This window comes from Balaenoptera ricei, chromosome 8 (assembly GCF_028023285.1).
Source record: "Balaenoptera ricei isolate mBalRic1 chromosome 8, mBalRic1.hap2, whole genome shotgun sequence".
Classification (NCBI taxonomy): Eukaryota; Metazoa; Chordata; class Mammalia; order Artiodactyla; family Balaenopteridae; genus Balaenoptera; species Balaenoptera ricei.
Window position 1 is genome coordinate 59,383,677 of NC_082646.1, and position 18,073 is coordinate 59,401,749.

The 18,073-nt window shown below is 35.9% G+C and overlaps 1 protein-coding gene across 1 annotated transcript in view; it reads right to left on the reverse strand.

The window, feature by feature from the left end:
- The window catches only part of UVRAG (UV radiation resistance associated), a 364,001-nt gene that overhangs the window by 134,295 nt on the left and 211,633 nt on the right, over nt 1–18,073 (reverse strand). Inside the window, 3 exon segments of the mRNA XM_059930781.1 lie at nt 2,607–2,667; nt 4,394–4,481; nt 6,037–6,121. Of these exon segments, the coding sequence (XP_059786764.1) occupies nt 2,607–2,667; nt 4,394–4,481; nt 6,037–6,121 (234 nt within the window).

Here is an 18,073-nt window from a genome sequence, read left to right on the forward strand (position 1 = left end):
AATACCGATAGCCCTGCTTCTCTTGTTGCCGCCTCTCAAATCATTCTGTATTTAGCAGCCAGAGTGACTTTTAAAAAACATAAATCAACTCATATCATCCCCCCTCTTGAAGCCCTTCAGGGGTTTCCCACTCCACTGAGAATAAACTAGAAACTCCTTCCAGTGGCCTCAAGGCCCTGGCTGACTCTCTTACCTCTTCTGATGGAACTCTTCCCTTTTCTCACTATGCTCCAGCCACACAGGGCTGCTCTGGTCTTTTCTGTCCTTCCTTCCTTCCTCTCTCTTGCAACTAATTCCAATTACATTTATTGAGTGCCTTCTATATGAAAAGCCCTTTCAAATGCAATCTCAGTCAATCATCACAATGAACTTAAGATGTAAATATTACCTCATTTTACAGGTGAAGAAATTAAGCTCTGAGAGATTACATGATCTGCCCAAAATACAGGTATCTTCTCCCATGCCCCTCACCCTGAATTTTTCAGATATATCAAGCCCATTCCTCTGTATCCTCCATCATGACCGCTCCCTCTTCTAGGAATGCTCCTCCCCCAGCTGTAGTGTAGTTGGTACCTTTCAGCCTTCAGATTTTGGGTTAAATGTTTCTCCTCAGACAGGTCTTCTCTGACTGCTTTATTTACAGTAGGTTCCACTATTCTCTAAGATAGTGTATTCCTTTATTAAACACTTTTTAAATACTTATTTTCTTGTTTATTGCCTGTCTCCCTCAATAGGTTGTATACTCCATGAAAGAAGAGAATATATTTGCTTTTTCCATCGTTATATCCTCAAAACACAGCACAGTGTCTGGCATTCAGGTGCTCAACTGATATTTTTTTCAATAAATGAATATTCTGTATCCCTGCAACCTGACACAGGGCTCAAGGTACTTAATAGGTTTATTAAATAAATGAATGAATGAAAGAATGGGGGAAAAGATGTGTCATGAGCTTCAAGACACCATAACATAAAAGTAACACCTAAAATTAACACCAAAGCACATCTGTATGACTTACAGAGATTAGAGGGAACACTGTACAATGGAAACCAGACAAATCCCAGCAAGATCATTACTTAGCTTTGTGGTCTCATGCAAGTCACTAAATAGCTCATTTACACATTGTAAAATGAGATTATACCACCTTCCTTATAGGTTTCTTTTGTGTGTGTTCAGGAGGATTAAAGATAAGGCAAAATGTCTTGCTCTTAAAAAAAATCTTAACAATCATGTAAAACAGGTAGTACATGAACTAATGTGCTCATACTATCAATTAGAAAATCAACTCAAAGCTTAGATGACTTGCTCCAAAATTGATGGTTTCTAGAAGGGGAACCAGGACTCAAATATAGGTCTTCCCATTCCTGTTTTAATCACTCTTCCATTTTTTTTTAAATTTATTTTTTATTGAAGTATAGTTGAATTACAATGTTGTATTAATTACTGCTATACAGCAAAGTGACTCAGTTATACATATATTTACATTCTTTTTCATATTCTTTTCCATTATGGTTTATCACAGGATACTGAATATAGTTCCCTGTGCTATACAGTAGGAACTTGTTGTTTATCCATTCTATATATACCAGTTTGCATCTGCTAATCCCAAAATCCCACTCCTCTCCCCCTTGGCAACCACCAGTCTATTCTCTGTGTCCCTGATTCTGTATCTGTTTCATAGCTAGGTTCATTTGTATCACTCTTCTTACGTCCCAACTACTTGTTGTAAGTCTTGTTATAAAGGACAAAGGAGGTAATATATTAAAATAGTCTTAAGTGTTAAAGGGCCACAAATAACATTTTCTTTATAGGGAAATGGAAGAAAGTCGCAATCAGAACTAGTAATGTTTTCTTCTTGAATAATTTATTCCCAAATAGATTAATGTGCTAGCTTTGGGAGTAATCTACACAACTACTTAATAGTCCTCAAAGCATTGTTTATATTAGGAGAAAAGAATCTACTTTGCTAACAATAAAAGTAATCTTTCTAACCAATATGCCAAATAATTTAAGTTCTTTTCTTTGGCATACTGGTAAAGGGATTAGGAAAAATATTTTTAAATATAGCAATTACTATGAATCATATCTATAAAATCTTTAATGTAAATTTATTTTAGTTAAAAGAGCACAGAAATGACAGTACAACAAGTTTAACCCACGGGGGTGGGAATGTCACAAAATTAAATTTTCAAATACATTTTACGTCAGCAGAAATACGGTTTTCTAAATAGAACAAATTAATGTTTATTGCTTTGTTCCCAACACAAATTTTTCATGAAAAATCAAACCAAAAGGACAGGGATATTATTAGTATTCTTGAGAATTCTACTGTCTGATTTTCTTAAAGCCCATTCAAAAACTATTTTCTTTTAACTTTCAAATAGAAAGTTCAACAATTTTTTTGTTTTTTCATGATTAGACCAAATATCCTCTTAAGCCTTCCATCAGGGAATCTGACACTATATACTTACAATTGGGAAGGGACAGAAGGTCCAGAAACCCTTCCAGATAAAGTGCCAGGCAACCAACATTTCAAGATATCTCTCTTTTTCCCTGCAACATACCCATAAATTATACCAAATCTTTAGAAGTAAAAGAAATAAAATACCTTGGAAGTCCTCAGAATTAGGCAACTTGACACCACATACAAAGTAATCCTTATGCTCATTCTGTAAATACAACCAAAGAATGAAATTAACTTTGTTTATGTATAAAGCAAAGAAGCTCTAAATCTAAAAAATTTACGTCAGTATTAATTCAAAGACAATACTGTCATAGACTCAAAACATTAACCTAATTGTTGAAGCTGAATGATGAGTACATGATGATTTATTATACTATTCTGTACATTGATATACACTTCAAACTCTCTATACTATAAACATTTAAAACATCATATCTAAGCAAAAAACTGTCAAATTTTAATCATAAAACTATCGTTTGACCAGTTCATAGCTATAAATGAAAAATTTTAAGTAGAATTAACAAGATTCTGTGAGCAACTTAAAATCCTATTAGGCTTCCTCTCAGAAAATTAGTTTTTTAAGTCTCTTTTCATTAAAAAGAAAACAAACCCACCAAATTTAGCAGATTTAGTTCTCTAAAACAAATCCTAACCAGTTACACTTGTATTTACTCTAAGAAACCAGATTCAGAAACTTAATATCCTGACAGTTACCTCAGGAATATCTTAAGTAATACTAATAAATATAAATTAATTAGCCGTTATTTTTAAAGCAATGCATGTGTATCTGCATCTATGTGTCAGATATGGTGAAAGTTGATAATTTGGTTGAGTGAAAATGTCCTAAAGAAACCAGAAATAATTTGGCATTCTTTCAGATGAAGATGAGTGCACCCCACCACCAAATTGATAGAAAAAAATCAAATGGTGGAACCTAATGACAACTAATTCCAAAACTACTTTTTTTTTTTTTTAAACATCTTTATTGGAGTATAATTGCTTTACAATGGTGTGTTAGTTTCTGCTTTACAACAAAGTGAATCAGTTATACATATACATATGCTCCCATATCTCTTCCCTCTTGTATCTCCCTCCCTCCCACCCTCCCTATCCCACCCCTCTAGGTGGTAACAAAGCACCGAGCTGATCTCCCTGTGCTATGCGGCTGCTTCCCACTAGCTATCTATTTTACATTTGGTAGTGTATATATGTCCATGCCACTCTCTCACCCTGTCACATCTCACCCCTCCCCCTCCCCATATCCTCAAGTCCATTCTCTAGTAGGTCTATGTCTTTATTCCCGTCTTGCCACTAGGTTCTTCATGACCTTTTTTTTTTTTTCCTTAGATTCCATATATATGTGTTAGCATACTGTATTTGTTTTTCTCTTTCTGACTTACTTCAGTCTGTATGACAGACTCTAACTCCATCCACCTCACTACAAATACCTCCATTTCATTTCTTTTTATGGCTGAGTAATATTCCATTGTACATATGTGCCACATCTTCTTTATCCATTCATCTGATGATGGACACTTAGGTTGCTTCCATGTCCTGGCTATTGTAAATAGAGCTGCAATGAACATTTTGGTACATGACTCTTTTTGAATTATGGTTTTCTCAGGGTATACGCCCAGTAGTGGGATTGCTGGGTAGTATGGTAGTTCTATTTTTAGTTTTTTAAGGAACCTCCATACTGTTCTCCATAGTGGCTGTATCAATTTACATTCCCACCAACAGGGCAAGAGTGTTCCCTTTTCTCCACACCCTCTCCAGCATTTATTGTTTTTAAATAAATATTAGCTTCTGAATGAATCATGACAGACCATATGATTAAGACTAGAGCAATGAGTTTTTGCTTTGAGAGTAAATTTCAAACAGAAATCATCTTAAAAAAAAACTTTTTTTTCCCCAGAAAATTTGAAACTTACCAAATCAATAGGGTAAATGTAGGAAAGCTCAGATAGTAATTGCCTGCAACGAATTGTCAACTGGGCATTAGTCTTCAGAAAGAGTTCTCTAATGAGGAAAAAAAAAGCACAGTTGTTAAAAAAAACATGTTTGCATGCTTTCTAACAGTTATTTCCACCTAACTGATGCACAGAAAGATTAATGGTCTGTACTAGGCCATAGAAATTCAGAAGTAGAAGCAAGAATAATAACATGAGTCCTGACCTATCACTAAATACTATCAATCAAGCTAACTATACTGAGGCCTATTTTATGTGTCCAACACCATGCTAAGAGATGTGAAACGTACAAAATCATTGACTGGGCACCTACTACTACATGCCAGGAGCTTCACAAATGGCTTTATTTAATTATTACAACAACTTACTCGGTTGATATTACTATACCCATTTTACAAACAAGGAAACAAGATTTAGAGAGGCTCAGTAAGCTGACCAAGGTCTCATTTAACCTGAGGCCAATTTGTTTTTAGGAAATATCCATATGGTATTTCCTCAAAAAAGTATTCTATTTTCATTTACAACTACAGATGTTATAACTACCTCAAAAAATAACCTGCTGCCATATTACAAAAATAACAGAATAAAAAAAGGACAAAGCAAAAGGCTGTGGCATGAGATGATGTAGCTCTTCTCTTGAACTATTTAAGAAACATGACCAACAGCTAAAATACCGGTAGAGCATATTACCTGCTCAACTGTGTCAACAATTAAAAAGGAGGTAATTTAGGAGAAACAGTAGGTCAAAGTGGAATCTAAAGTAGTACAATGCAAAGAGCACTGAAGACTTAAAGGGATTTAGTCCTGCTTTCCTAGTGAACTGGACAGATTAACCTCCAGAGCTTTGCTTTCCTATCTGCAAACTGAGAGGATTAGATGATCTCCAAGGTTATTTTCAGGTTTCTCAATTGCTAAGGTTTCTTAAAGAAAAATGCAGGCTGGGATGACTTTCTAGAAAAAGTGAGTGAAGATGAGGAAAAGATCAGAGGTGGCAACAAGTTAAGCATGTGCTGGAAAAAATAAAGGGAAAAACTATTAGCATTTGTTAAATGAATGTCACGGAGCGACTGAAACTAGCTACAGTTGTATGGGGCCATTTTATTGAAGGTTATTTGACAGTGAAGCAAAACAATCACCATTGGTTCTTAAGAAGAGAAAAAATGATGGTAAAATAGTATTTCAGGAGAAGTCTGCTAGCAACATGGAGGATGAACTGAAAATTGGAGAGACTGATGTTAGAGAGAGAACCTGGGAGCTGTTGAGGTCAGCCAAGAGAGCTAACAGGAGTAAGTCTGAAGAAGTTACTGAAGAAAAACTGTAAGCTGCACTAAAGGTAGAAGACAGGAAGAGGAGGAGATGCAAACATTAAGTCACAATGCTGTGGCCCTGAAATCTAGAAGAACAGTGTCCATGCTTCCGATTCTGACTACATACTAGGAGGTCTCATAACCGCCTCTAGCACAGTACGTGTTGAACAAATGAAAGTGGCATTGAGCATATTAACTGGTATTAATACCGGCAGCTTTAAAAAATACTCCTTTTCCAAATCCTCTCCTCAACGTAAACTCGACACTCATAACAACCATTCTCAGTGTTCCATTTACCTTTTCGCAGTACACTCCTTCCTCAGCTCATTTAGGGATTCCTTCTGGAGTTGAAGCTTGAGGTGCTCAGCCGAAAATGCACTTCCTAGAGAGGGACGAAAGGAGACAATTCCAGATGGAACACTGCAGACAGGACTGCCCAGTCACAACCGAACAGGCAGAGCCCAGTACCCTGACTGTGAGAGGGAAATAAAAAGAGTTAAAAGGTAAAATGGGTTGGGGATAGAGGACTTCTGGGGGGATTAATGAGAATAAACTGCCTATTGCTTCCACTTTTATACAGCCTCTAGCAGGAGTCAAAGAGTAAGAGTCTAGGATTCTCTGCCTACAGATTTCTGGGTCGCTGACCAAGAAACCCCGATGCAATTTTCAAAATTCAGACAACTTAATTTTTTAAAAAACTGGCTATGGACTCTGGGTGTTAAGGATGATTCACTAAAGGTTCATCAATTGTAACAAATGTACCACTTTGGTGGGGGAAGCTTTGCACAGGTGGGAGGTTGGGAGTATATGGGGAATCTGTACCTTCTGTTCAATTTTGCTATGAACCTAAATCTGCTCTAAAAAGTAAAGCTTAATTTTTTCTAAAAAGGTGGTTAATTTGTTTTTAACTGCAAATGCTATATAACATTACTGAAAGTATAAAAAGTAGAGCAGGAAAAATTACCCGCATATTGACTACTACAATATAGTTCATCAATATTAAGTTTTTTATGAAGTTTCATCTTATTCATATACATAAGTAGTTTTAGTTACAATCACAGTGTGCAGGAAATGTATATTCTGATTTTTCCAAATTATGTCTCAAGCATTTTTACATGTTGACAGATAGTCTGAGTTACAATGTTTAATGGCTTGTAAAATTTAACTCCATAGATGTGAATTAAAAGAATATTCCACATTTTAACTGATACCCCAATACCTCAATTCCACTACAGGATTGCTGTAGCATTGCAATGATTAATATTTGTATATAAGCCTGGTCTTTTGTATTTATATCAACTTTCGAACTTCCATTTTCATTCATGTGATCATAAAATCCTCTTACATCTTCCTACTCTAAGAAAATGAGCCTGTCTCAGAAAAGTCCAAAGGTCCTAAAGCACAGAAAACAGTCTTAGATCCTGACATACTAAGTTCTAGATCTTAAAAAGAAGCTTAGGGACTTCCCTGGTGGCGCGGTAGTTAAGAATCCGCCTGCCAATGCAGGGGACACGGGTTTGATCCCTGGTCCGGGAAGATCCCACATGCTGCGGAGCAATTAAGCCCGTGTGCCACAACTACTGAGCCTGTGCTCTAGAGCCCGCGAGCCACAACTACTGAAGCCCGTGCGCCTATAGCCTGTGCTCTGCAACAAGAGAAGCCACCGCAGTAAGCCTGCTCACTGCAACTAGAGAAAGCCAACATGCAGCAATGAAGACCCAAAGCAGCCAAAAAAAAAAGAAGCTTAGTTTCATGAACTGTGATCTAACAGGAAAAGGTGCCCTAAACTCTTCCACACATCTAGGGAGGAACAAGAAGTAGGTTAATTGATCAAAATACAGTTTGGACCTTAGAACTAAATTCACCAACCTAAGTAATTTTATCAACATATGTCTAAGCACCCTGCTCTTCTCTCTCAACTGTATTTAAATGACCAGTAAGTTGTTAACTCTGCTCCCCAAACAGAACTTAATCAAGGAATACCACTTACCTTCTTTAGCCCCAATATAATTCCTCCCCAGATTTCCATATTGATAATAGATAGCATTGAGATAATCCTTCAATGATTTCAGAAGACACTTGGGTTGACAACCTCTACCCCTCACCCAATGCACTTTTTACCAGAAAGCACGTGAATTCTTCCACCACTCTACAAATTTGCAATGTTATTCTTCATCCCAGATAAAAGGCTGCCTCAATTCTAGTGAAATCACAAATGGGCCAAGACAGATCTGGGTTTCAAAATGCAAATGTTATGCACCCTCTTTAGCTTTGAAGGTCTTTAGAACATATTACACGACCAAAAAGAAAACAAGAACAAAACCCTTGCAAAACAAAGAAGGAAAATAAAATTTAAAAATACACAGCCAGCTAATAGATGGGGTAAAACGTTAACAATAGGTAAATCTGGGTGAAGAATGTAAGTGTTCTCTGTACTCTTATTCTTGCTATTTTTCTGTAAGTCCAAAATGATTTCCAAATAAAAAGTAAAAGAGTAGATCCAAACCCAGAAAAAGGTCTCCTGAAAGGCTATGGTTTTTCCACAGGCTTTAACAGAACTAAGGCTTTAGAACACAGACTGGCAACATCTCTCCAAAACATATCAGGTTCATTTTTCTGTTAAAAGGTAATACACCTCATTGGTCACCGGGTGGTCTCTGGAACAAAACTGAGTGAGTCTGGTTTAATTAGCCTCAGGTAGAGAAGAACTAAGTATTTCAAGATACCTCAGAAAACTCAACCTAAGTTCCAAAAGTCACTTCACAGGAAGTAATAACATTGAGGCAATGATGTGCTCAAGCTCTTTACATGTTGTTCAGGTTATATATTACCAGCCTGAATACTACATGATTGGTGTTGTGTCCTCCTAAGGATATTACATATAGAAGCGATGATATCCATCTTTAAGACCGTGGATATATCCTGCTTCTCATCTAACTTCCTCCCCAGATTTAGCATTGATTGGTGTCTTCTGCTTGAATCAATTTTTACTACTATGGTTGCAAAATAATATTCCAACTCCAGTACTTCCTCCATACTTATCAGTCAGCATTCTTCTCTAAGCAAGAGCCCTTCCTTCTCCATTAGCTATCTATTATCAGTATGGAATCATGAATTCTCTTTTATTTTTCAAAGATTTATAATTCATTACTGGATTTAATTATTTTGGTGCTCAAGTGGTCCCAGATTTGACCAGCCTTCAGCCTTGTTCCAGTGCCCTTCTGACATACTACGATCATGTTATTCAAAATATTACCTATTTACTTTAATTGCTGCAGGATCTGTAGTGATATCCCCTCTCTCATTCCTGATACTGGTAATTCACACTTTCTCTCTTTTTACTCGGTCAGTCTGGCTAGAGGATTATCAATTTTATTGATCTTTTCAAAGGACACCTTTTAGTTTCATTGACATTCTCTACTCTCTTTTTGTTTTCAATTTGACTGATTACTGCCCTCGATTATTTCCTTCCTTCTGCCTGATTTGGGTTTAATTTGCTCTTCTTTTCTAGTTAAGGTATAAGCTTAGGTTATTGAATGAAGTCCTTTCTTCTTTTCTAGTATAAGCATCAAATGATATAACTTTCCTCTAAGCATGCATCCCTTAAAATGTTGATATATTTTCATTTTCAGTCACATCAAAATATTTTCCAATTTTCCTTGTTATTTCTTCTTTGACCCATGGTATGTATATGTGTATGTGTGTGTGTGTGTGTGTGTGTGTGCGTTGTACAATTTCAAAATATTAAGAGTTTTGCAGATATCTTTCAGTCAGTGATTTCTAGCTATTTCTGTTTTGGTGAGAGACAATACTTTGCATTATTTTGATTATTTTGCATTTATTTGTTTTATGACACCAAATATGGCCTAACTAAATATTCCATATGTACTTGAAAAAAATGTATATTCTGCTGGTGTTCTACTGTTAATTAGGTCAAGTTAGTTGATAATGTTGTTAATGTCTTCTCTCCTTACTGATTTTCTCTCTACTTGTTCTACAAATTACTGAGAAATTAGTGTTATGGTTACCAACTATAATTGTGCATTTAGCTATTTCTCCTTTCAGTTCCATCAGTTTTTGATTTACATATATATATATATATATATAAGCTTGGTTGTTATATTCATACATATTTAGAATTGTTACGTCTTTTCATGAACTAGCCTCTTCACCATAATGTAATATCCTTCTTTATTGCAGGTAATATTCATTGTTCTGAAGTCTACCTTGCCTGATATTACTAGAGCCACTTTGGCCTTCTTTTCGTTGGTATTTGCATAGTGCATTTTTTCCATTCTTTTACCTTTACTCTATCTATATCCTTAAATTAAAAGTGTGTTTCTTGTAGATAGGCTTTAGTTGGGTCTTTTTTTTATCTTTATAAAATCTGAACAATCTCTTTTTTAACTGAGGTATTTAGAATACTTACACTTAATATAATCATTGATACATTTAGATTAAAAACTACCATTTTGTTAGCTGTTTTCTCAATGTTCCATTTATTCTTTGTTTCTTTATCCCTCTTTTTCTGTGCTTTTGGATTATTTTTTTATGACTTCCTCTTTCTTCACAATCAGCTCGTTCTTACCTCCCTCTAAAATTTTTAGTGGTTGCCCCAGAGTTTACAATATATAACTTAAATTAATAACAGTTTACCTTCAAAATAAAATTATACCACCTCATGTAGAGTATAAAATCCTGACAACAGTACACTCCCAACTCTTCCCTTCCCCACTCTTAAAATACTTCATAAATTTTACTTTATGCATGTTACCAACTCCAAAACATTGTTATTTTTGCATTAGAAAATCAATAGTCTTTTAGAGCAATTAAAAATAAGAAAAAAATTTCTTTATAATATCTTCCTTTCAGCCATTTCTGGAGCTCTCAATTTTTGTGTGTAGAGCTAAGTTTCTGTATGGTATCATGTTTCTCCTGCTGAAGAATTTCCTTTATTATTTCTTGAAGTATAAGACAGCTGATAATGAAATAACTTAGTTTTATGTGAAAGAGTCTCTTTGCACTTCAGTTTGGGTAATTTCTGTTGACCTATCTTCAAGTTCAATGATTCTTTCCTCAGTTGTGTTGAATCTACCAATGAGTCTGTCAAAGGCATTCTTCATCTCATTACTGTGTTTTTGGTTTATAGTCTATCCATTAGACTGTTTCTTACAGTTTCCACCACCTCTCAGCTGAAATTTACCATCTGTTATTGTACGTTATCCACCTTTCCACAAAATTCTGAGGCATATTAACCATAGTTATTTTAAATACTCTGACAGTCCCAACATCTAAGTCATCTCTGAAGTCTTTTTCTGTTAATTTCTTCTCCTGTCAACCTTTTGTTGTTGGTGGTGGTGTTGGTAATGGTAGTGATGGTTTTTTGGTTTGGTTTGGTTTTGCTTTTTTTTTTTTTTTGTCTCAAAAATTTTGATTTAATATTGAACATCATTTGCAGGGCAACAGAGAAAGAAAAAGACATGCTTATTCTTCTGTTAATTTGGAGGAATGAGTCAATACAATCAGGAACCGAGCTGGATTTGGGTTCCACTGCTGCCATGATTACCTTCAGTGTATCACATTCTTCAAATTTCCTCTAATTTTTCCCTTTTGGGGGTGGTGGTGGCATTGGTGGTAATGGTGTGGATGGTCTGACAGAGGCTTTTTCTCAATGACACTATACTATTCCCAGATTTAGGTATTCCCTGTGAACCAGCACCTAAGTAAGGGTGTCTCACCATGCTCTTGCCTCTCCACCTACAGTGACTTGTTATTCTGTGCTTTCTAGCCTGGCTGGGGAGGAAGGCAGGGAGTTCCTCTGTTGTCCTGGTTAAACCAGGCCATACTCTGTGTCCCTGGGTAGGGCTTTCTCAGTGATACTTTCCCTCCCCTAGGGACTGGTTGCCCTGAAATCTTAGTACTTGGATAGATTCAAGAAAAGTTATAATTTTGTACATTATCCAGCTTTCTCTTGTTGTTAGTGTGGAAGTGATGCTCCTTCCACCTTTCTACATCCCAGACAGAGGCTGGAAGTCAAATCTGAGGATATTAATTTAAGTTTTTTTAAAGCTCTTCTCTGTTCTTTGTATTTTCTGTTTCTTTTAGGTCAGCGATTCTGTTTGTTCAACCTGGTCTAATTCATAGTGTTTTCCTCAAATATCTGATGACCCTTGGTTTTCCCTTTAAATCCACGAATAAGTGATTAGATTGGTTAGCATAGGTAATAATGCAGGTTTCCTTTGAAGCTATAAAGATTTATTTACATAAAAGGCTTCACCCCTGAATGGCAGCTCAGCGTAAGTGGGCAGTTCCTGCTGACAATTAGCGTTCCTTCAAGGTATATATGCTGGGAGAAGGCAGTACCTTTACTTTAAATCTCTATCAAATAAGGTGAAGTTTACTGTGGGATTATGTTACTTCAGGGTATTTCACTCCTAAGTAGAGCTGCCTTTCACGTCTTCTCTCTGGGTTGGTTGTAAAATTCCACAGTCAGGCTTTGCTCTACCCTTCTATGCCAAAATCTCATACCACGGAACCTAACCAGGTCAGGAAACCATTATGTTTAGAAAGCAGTTGGAGCAAATGTTATAGGAAGTTACCCCAAATTCACAAAGGAAAGAAAATGGGCCAGTAGGCCCAGTTACCCTAATTATTGCTCCATCATTCCTGATTTCGATACTTGGGAATTGCAAGTTGAGGCATCTGAGAGCTCTACCAGAAACTCCCACTTCAGCCTTTTCCACTGTATTCCAGCTTGCAGTTTTCCTCTGCTCTAGTTTATTCATCAATACAATTCTATCTACTTTGTGTCTTTGAGAACTATGTCAAAAATCTTTGCTATTCCAACGGCACCCTCTTTTATTTTCACCATCACCAAGGACTTATTTTGTATGCATGTATCTTTATCATCATATCAATGAGTCATTGAGAGGGAGAGAAAGCAAGTACATGGCTTGGTTTACCATACTTCGAAACTGCTTTCTGAAACCCTTGGCCCTATCCATGCATACACCATGGCCCCTCTGTTCAGCAAGAACTCAAGTCAGGCACTTTAATTTTAATAACCAAATGTCAATGCTGTCTCCTATAAATTGAATAGCTAAAGAATATGAATCTTGTTTCAATCAACTAAACAAAACACAGACTCTTTAGGCTCCCTCTCACCGAGAGTTTGGTCTCAGACTGGCCAGTGGCCAGCTCCTGTCAAAATTACAGTTAAAACCAATAAATTGTCATTCTTCTGAGCTTTCTACATCAAGGCAGATGACCAAAAAGCAATATACTTCGACTATTTTAGTTTTTCTCCCCACAGAAATGCCTTTTCTGTACTATGATTTACGATGCTCCCGTTCTCAAGGGTTAATAGATATTTCTTGCTGTAACTTTTGCAAAAATTTGCAATTGGCTGTATTTCATTAGGATATCTAATATCTAGCACATAAGAAACTGCATGCTAAATTCCTCTTGGAATTTGGTGCCAAGAGAAGATTTTTTTCTCCCTAAAGAACTGACATACTTCCTTGTAACAGGCAAAGGGAAGCATTGATACCTTTCATAACTCTACACAACTGGCTTGACAGCTAAGAAGGTCAGAGCTGATTTAATGCTTAAAAACAACAGGCAGATCCTATGGGAGGAAGTATACTATACTGGAAAGCCCATGGACTTAGGAATCAGAAAGATCTGGGTTAAATTTTACTTTCACGGCTCTAAACAAGTGTTAACTTCTCTGAACTTCATTTTCCTCATCTGTAAAATGGGGATAATTTCACTTTTACTGAATATTTGCATTTTCTCAACCTGCCCCCATGAAGCTCCAAGTAGAGAGAAAAAAGTACACAACCAGCCTGATTGATTTTACCTTAAAAATAACAACCACAAAGCACAAATAGGCACAACATCCAATAATCTTATTACAATTTCCTCCTTAGTCTGCTTTCTCATTCTTGGAGATGACTACTCCATACATTCCCCCCAATCCTTAAACCTCCCCTAAATCCAATATATTAATTACCTTACCTCATAAGCCTTGAAATAATAGAAGGATTTCTTCATAATCCTACCTACAACCTAATATGAAACTCAGAAGCCTCCATGCCATTTTCTTAGCCTTCTCCTCCTGTTCAATGGATAAGGCAAATATCTTCGCTTACACTTTGAATTCCATCTTCTCCAACCTCATGTCATGCTGCTACTCTCTTCCTAACAAATTATGTTCCAGCTACAGTGGCGTCCTTTCTATCCTACAATACAGGCACTTCCTATGTCCAAGCCTTTTCACGTGCTGTTCCCATTGTTGGTACCCCAGCAATTCTTATCTTGCAAGACTGATCTCCTCAAGCCATCCTTTTCTGAGCAATCTTTGTAAACATGGTCTCCCATAGTTAACTTCTATCACCACAGCTTGTTTCTAGTCCTTCTCACAATCTGACATTTACTTTATTTGTTGGTTTCTTGTTTACTATCTTACCCATTAGGTAATTATCCAAAATTGTAAGTCTTGATTCTTCCCCTTTCCCCCTTTCCCCCAACATCTGCTACTCCTCCAGTATTTGTTCCGATGAATGGTTAATTATCTGGCCAGTTGTCCAAACCAGAAATCGGAAACTATCTAAATCTTTCTCTCTCCTTCTCTCCTCCAATCCACTAAACCATTAACAGTAGAGTCCATCATTAAATATCTCTTGAACCCACACACTCCCTCCTCCCTTTACATTTCCAAACTGTTTAGATTTTAATTATGTACTGCTTAGATTACTGTAATAACTTCTGTCATGACAATTCTCTACGCTTAACTCTTCAAAGAGAATTTTCTAAAACATACGTCTAATCTCCATTCTATATTATAGTCATCAACACAGTTGTATCTACTTTTTGTCTTTGAGAAATTTGCTTAAGTTATTTCAATAGATCTCCAAACTTTTTGACATAACTTCCTTTATGATTAGGTTGTTATTTACCTCTCTAGCCTCTCCTATGGACCTTTACTCAAAGGTTAGCTGAGGCTTTACTGGAATTACCTGAAATTCTCTACTCTACTTCCATGCCTCTGTATAACTGTTCTCTCTACCTGGAAAGTCGCACCTTCTCTCCCTAGCTATCTACTACATATTCTTCTAGACTCAGCTCAAGTGTCACCTCCTTTACATGGTGTTCTGATTTTCAGATGCTCATCTTCTGTGTTCCTATGGTACTCTCCATGTATTTCTGTCATATAACCATCACATCTGTCATTCTGTTTCTAACATCTTACACAATGCCTGGTTCCTTTTGTCTGCTCCATAAATGATGAATAAATGAACTGACAAAGGCACGCGTGTACATACACACATCAATGCCTTTCCCACATCCTTTACATGCCTTACGATCTCCTTTTACTTCTGTGTTAAAACATCTAATTGTAAATGTATTTTTTGTAAATGCTACTCCCAATGCTTTTGGGTAATAAGTAGAGAAAAAATGATGACAAACCAAAATAAAATTCTGTCCGGTGGCTTATTTCTACACATCTATACTTTCCATGGCAAGGGGGGGAGATTAAAATATGACAGTTTGACTTTCTTACAATCCAATTAAGATATTACTGAAATAAATCATTACAAATATATGGAAAATGAATCATTCTGAAAAGAAAATCTGAGGTTTACTTAGAATCTACCTTTGCCCGCCCCACCACCAAGTTGTCTGTCTGTCTTTTACTGCCTTTCACAAGCTGCATACAGGCCAACAACTGAAAGTAAAGAAACTTTAATAAATCCCAGGGAAAAATTGTCCTCAGGTCCCCAAAGTTTTGAAAGGCAGATATTAATTTTGAAGGAAATTTGTTTAGGAATTTCTGTCAGATGGCTACAGGAAAATCAGAGCACGTTTACAGACGAATAAAATTTAAATTTTGCCGTCATGTGTAATAAATATATCTTGAATTATAAAGTTTGTGAGAACTAATTTTTCAACTTGTGATCTTATAACCTATGAGGAGAAAATTGTTACACAATGCTTAATAATGTCTTTGTAAGTTCAAATAGAAATCTATAACCTTTTGATGGAAGCTAAAGCACCAATTTAAATATATTGTGTGATTCTTCTATTATCTGAGATGCAGGCCAAATAAGCATAATAATTTACTGACCAAGCAGAAGCTAATTAAATAGAACAAACCATATATATATATATATATATATATTTCACCTTAATTACTCAAATTTATTGCAAAATGACAATAATTATCATAATTGATGGAAACTTCATATAAATAATTTCTTATTGTGGCAATAAAGGATCAAAACTTTTTATTCACTGAAATTACCAAGAGGAATTTCTCTCCCCAGATCTGAGCAATGAAATCTGACACTTCTGACCTCTTCTACACACAATGTCACTTACAGAATGAGTTTTTGCCCTTCCTTACCAAAACAGATCAAAGACTCTGTAAAACAGGAGTTGAGTATGGCTGATTAGAGAATTCCAATAGATCATTCCCACCAAATGGAGGCTTTCCAGTTAACAAATGGCATCTATAGACACACTTGGGGCAGAGAATCTTCTTTTTTTTTCTTTTCTTCTTTCATTGCTGGGAAATTTATCATTAGCATAAAACTTCAAAAAATAAAGAGATTCACCAAAAAAGGTGAAGAGATCCCTATCCTTTCTGTCAATCCTATCTCCTAAGATAACTAGAATCTCAGAGCTATAAGAAATCTTGACTATATAATTCAAAATTTTGTTTGGTTTGTCTGTGAAAAGAAAATTGGCCCCAAAAGTTGGATGATTTGCCTAAGGACAAACTGAGAGACTGACAGATCTTTAATCTAGATCTCTTAATTAAGATACAACCAAATCAAAGAAATCTTTGGAGAAAATTCACTTTACTCATCTTGTAATAATAACGAATATAGCAGAGCAAAGTTCTCCATCTAAGTCCATAGGTAAAATGGAAAACTAGCAAACTATCAGTCAGTTTATCTGTTAGACATATACCAGAGAAAGCAACAATGATATTATGTTTAGTTAGGAACAAGACAGGCTTTGGAATGAAATAAATCTAAATCAGAATCTGGATCTGTTACTTATCTATGCAACCTTGAGAAATGTCTCTAAGCCCCAGTTTTCCTCATTTGGAAAAAGGGAGTAATAATTATTATCTCTTAGTACTATTTTAAGAATTAAATGATAATACCGCAAGTGAAAAAAGATCTGGCATGCTACAGGATTTCAATAAAAATTACCTGCTTCATAGGATTTATGTAGGATTCAGATTTTGCAAGGTTTTAAATAGTATGGAATAGTGAGAAAAGCAAAGAATTTGGAGACAAAAGGTCTGGATCTACATTCCAACTCTGCTCCTGTCTGTTTGTACCTCGCTAAGTCACTTACCTTCTCAGCATCTCATATATAAAATGAAGGTAACAATACTTGCCATACTTAGCTTCAGAGATACTTTAAGGATCAAATATGATCATCTTTGTGCAAGCACTTTCTAACTATAAAGTACTACATATATGTTATCATTAATATCAAGAAACTAACTGGATTAAAAAGTAGTTCCTTCCTACAAAGATTAGGGAACTCTGCTTTTATAAAGTTAACATCACTCCCCAGGCACCACTGAAGAGTTCTTAAATTTTATCAACATGTTTAAATGTGTTTCAGTTCTACTAAACACATTTCCTTAAGACCAATGTTTCATACGATTTTCTAAACCAAATTTCAAGCAAATTAATTATAGAGTGCTGCTTCTCATTTCAAAGATTTGGGGGTTGAGTTAGAGCAAAAGACCCTGTAAACCAATATATAATTAGTTAATGTGAAGGTTATTCGGCTTGAGACACTAATGAGGGGAAATCTGTTTTTTTTATTGAACATCATAACTAATTTATCTGCTGGAAATGAAAATATATACATAAATAAACATTAATGCTGAAAAGATCAGCCCGTGACCCAGCTGGAAGTTGCTGTAGACCATAAGTTGAGAACCACTGCTTTCCAGGAACGGGAAGGGGAAACTTACAGGTATGGAGTAACGAGGCCCCTCAGAGTTATGTGGCCACCCAGCAAGTCAGAGACATGGATAGAAATTATCTTTTTGCCTCTTTGTGATAAATCATTCAGCCGCAATGAATTCTCATGAACAAAAATATAAAATATGTAATAGGTACTAGTTTCTTCCAAATGTTTACACAAATTAATCCCTATGGCACTGCTATGAGCTGCTATCCTTACTACACAGATGTATAAAAAGATTCAGAAGTTAATTAGCTCCTTTATGGTCACTCAGAAAAATCAGTAGCAAAGACAAAATGTCATATATTACTGACTGTATCTTAACTGAGCTTTT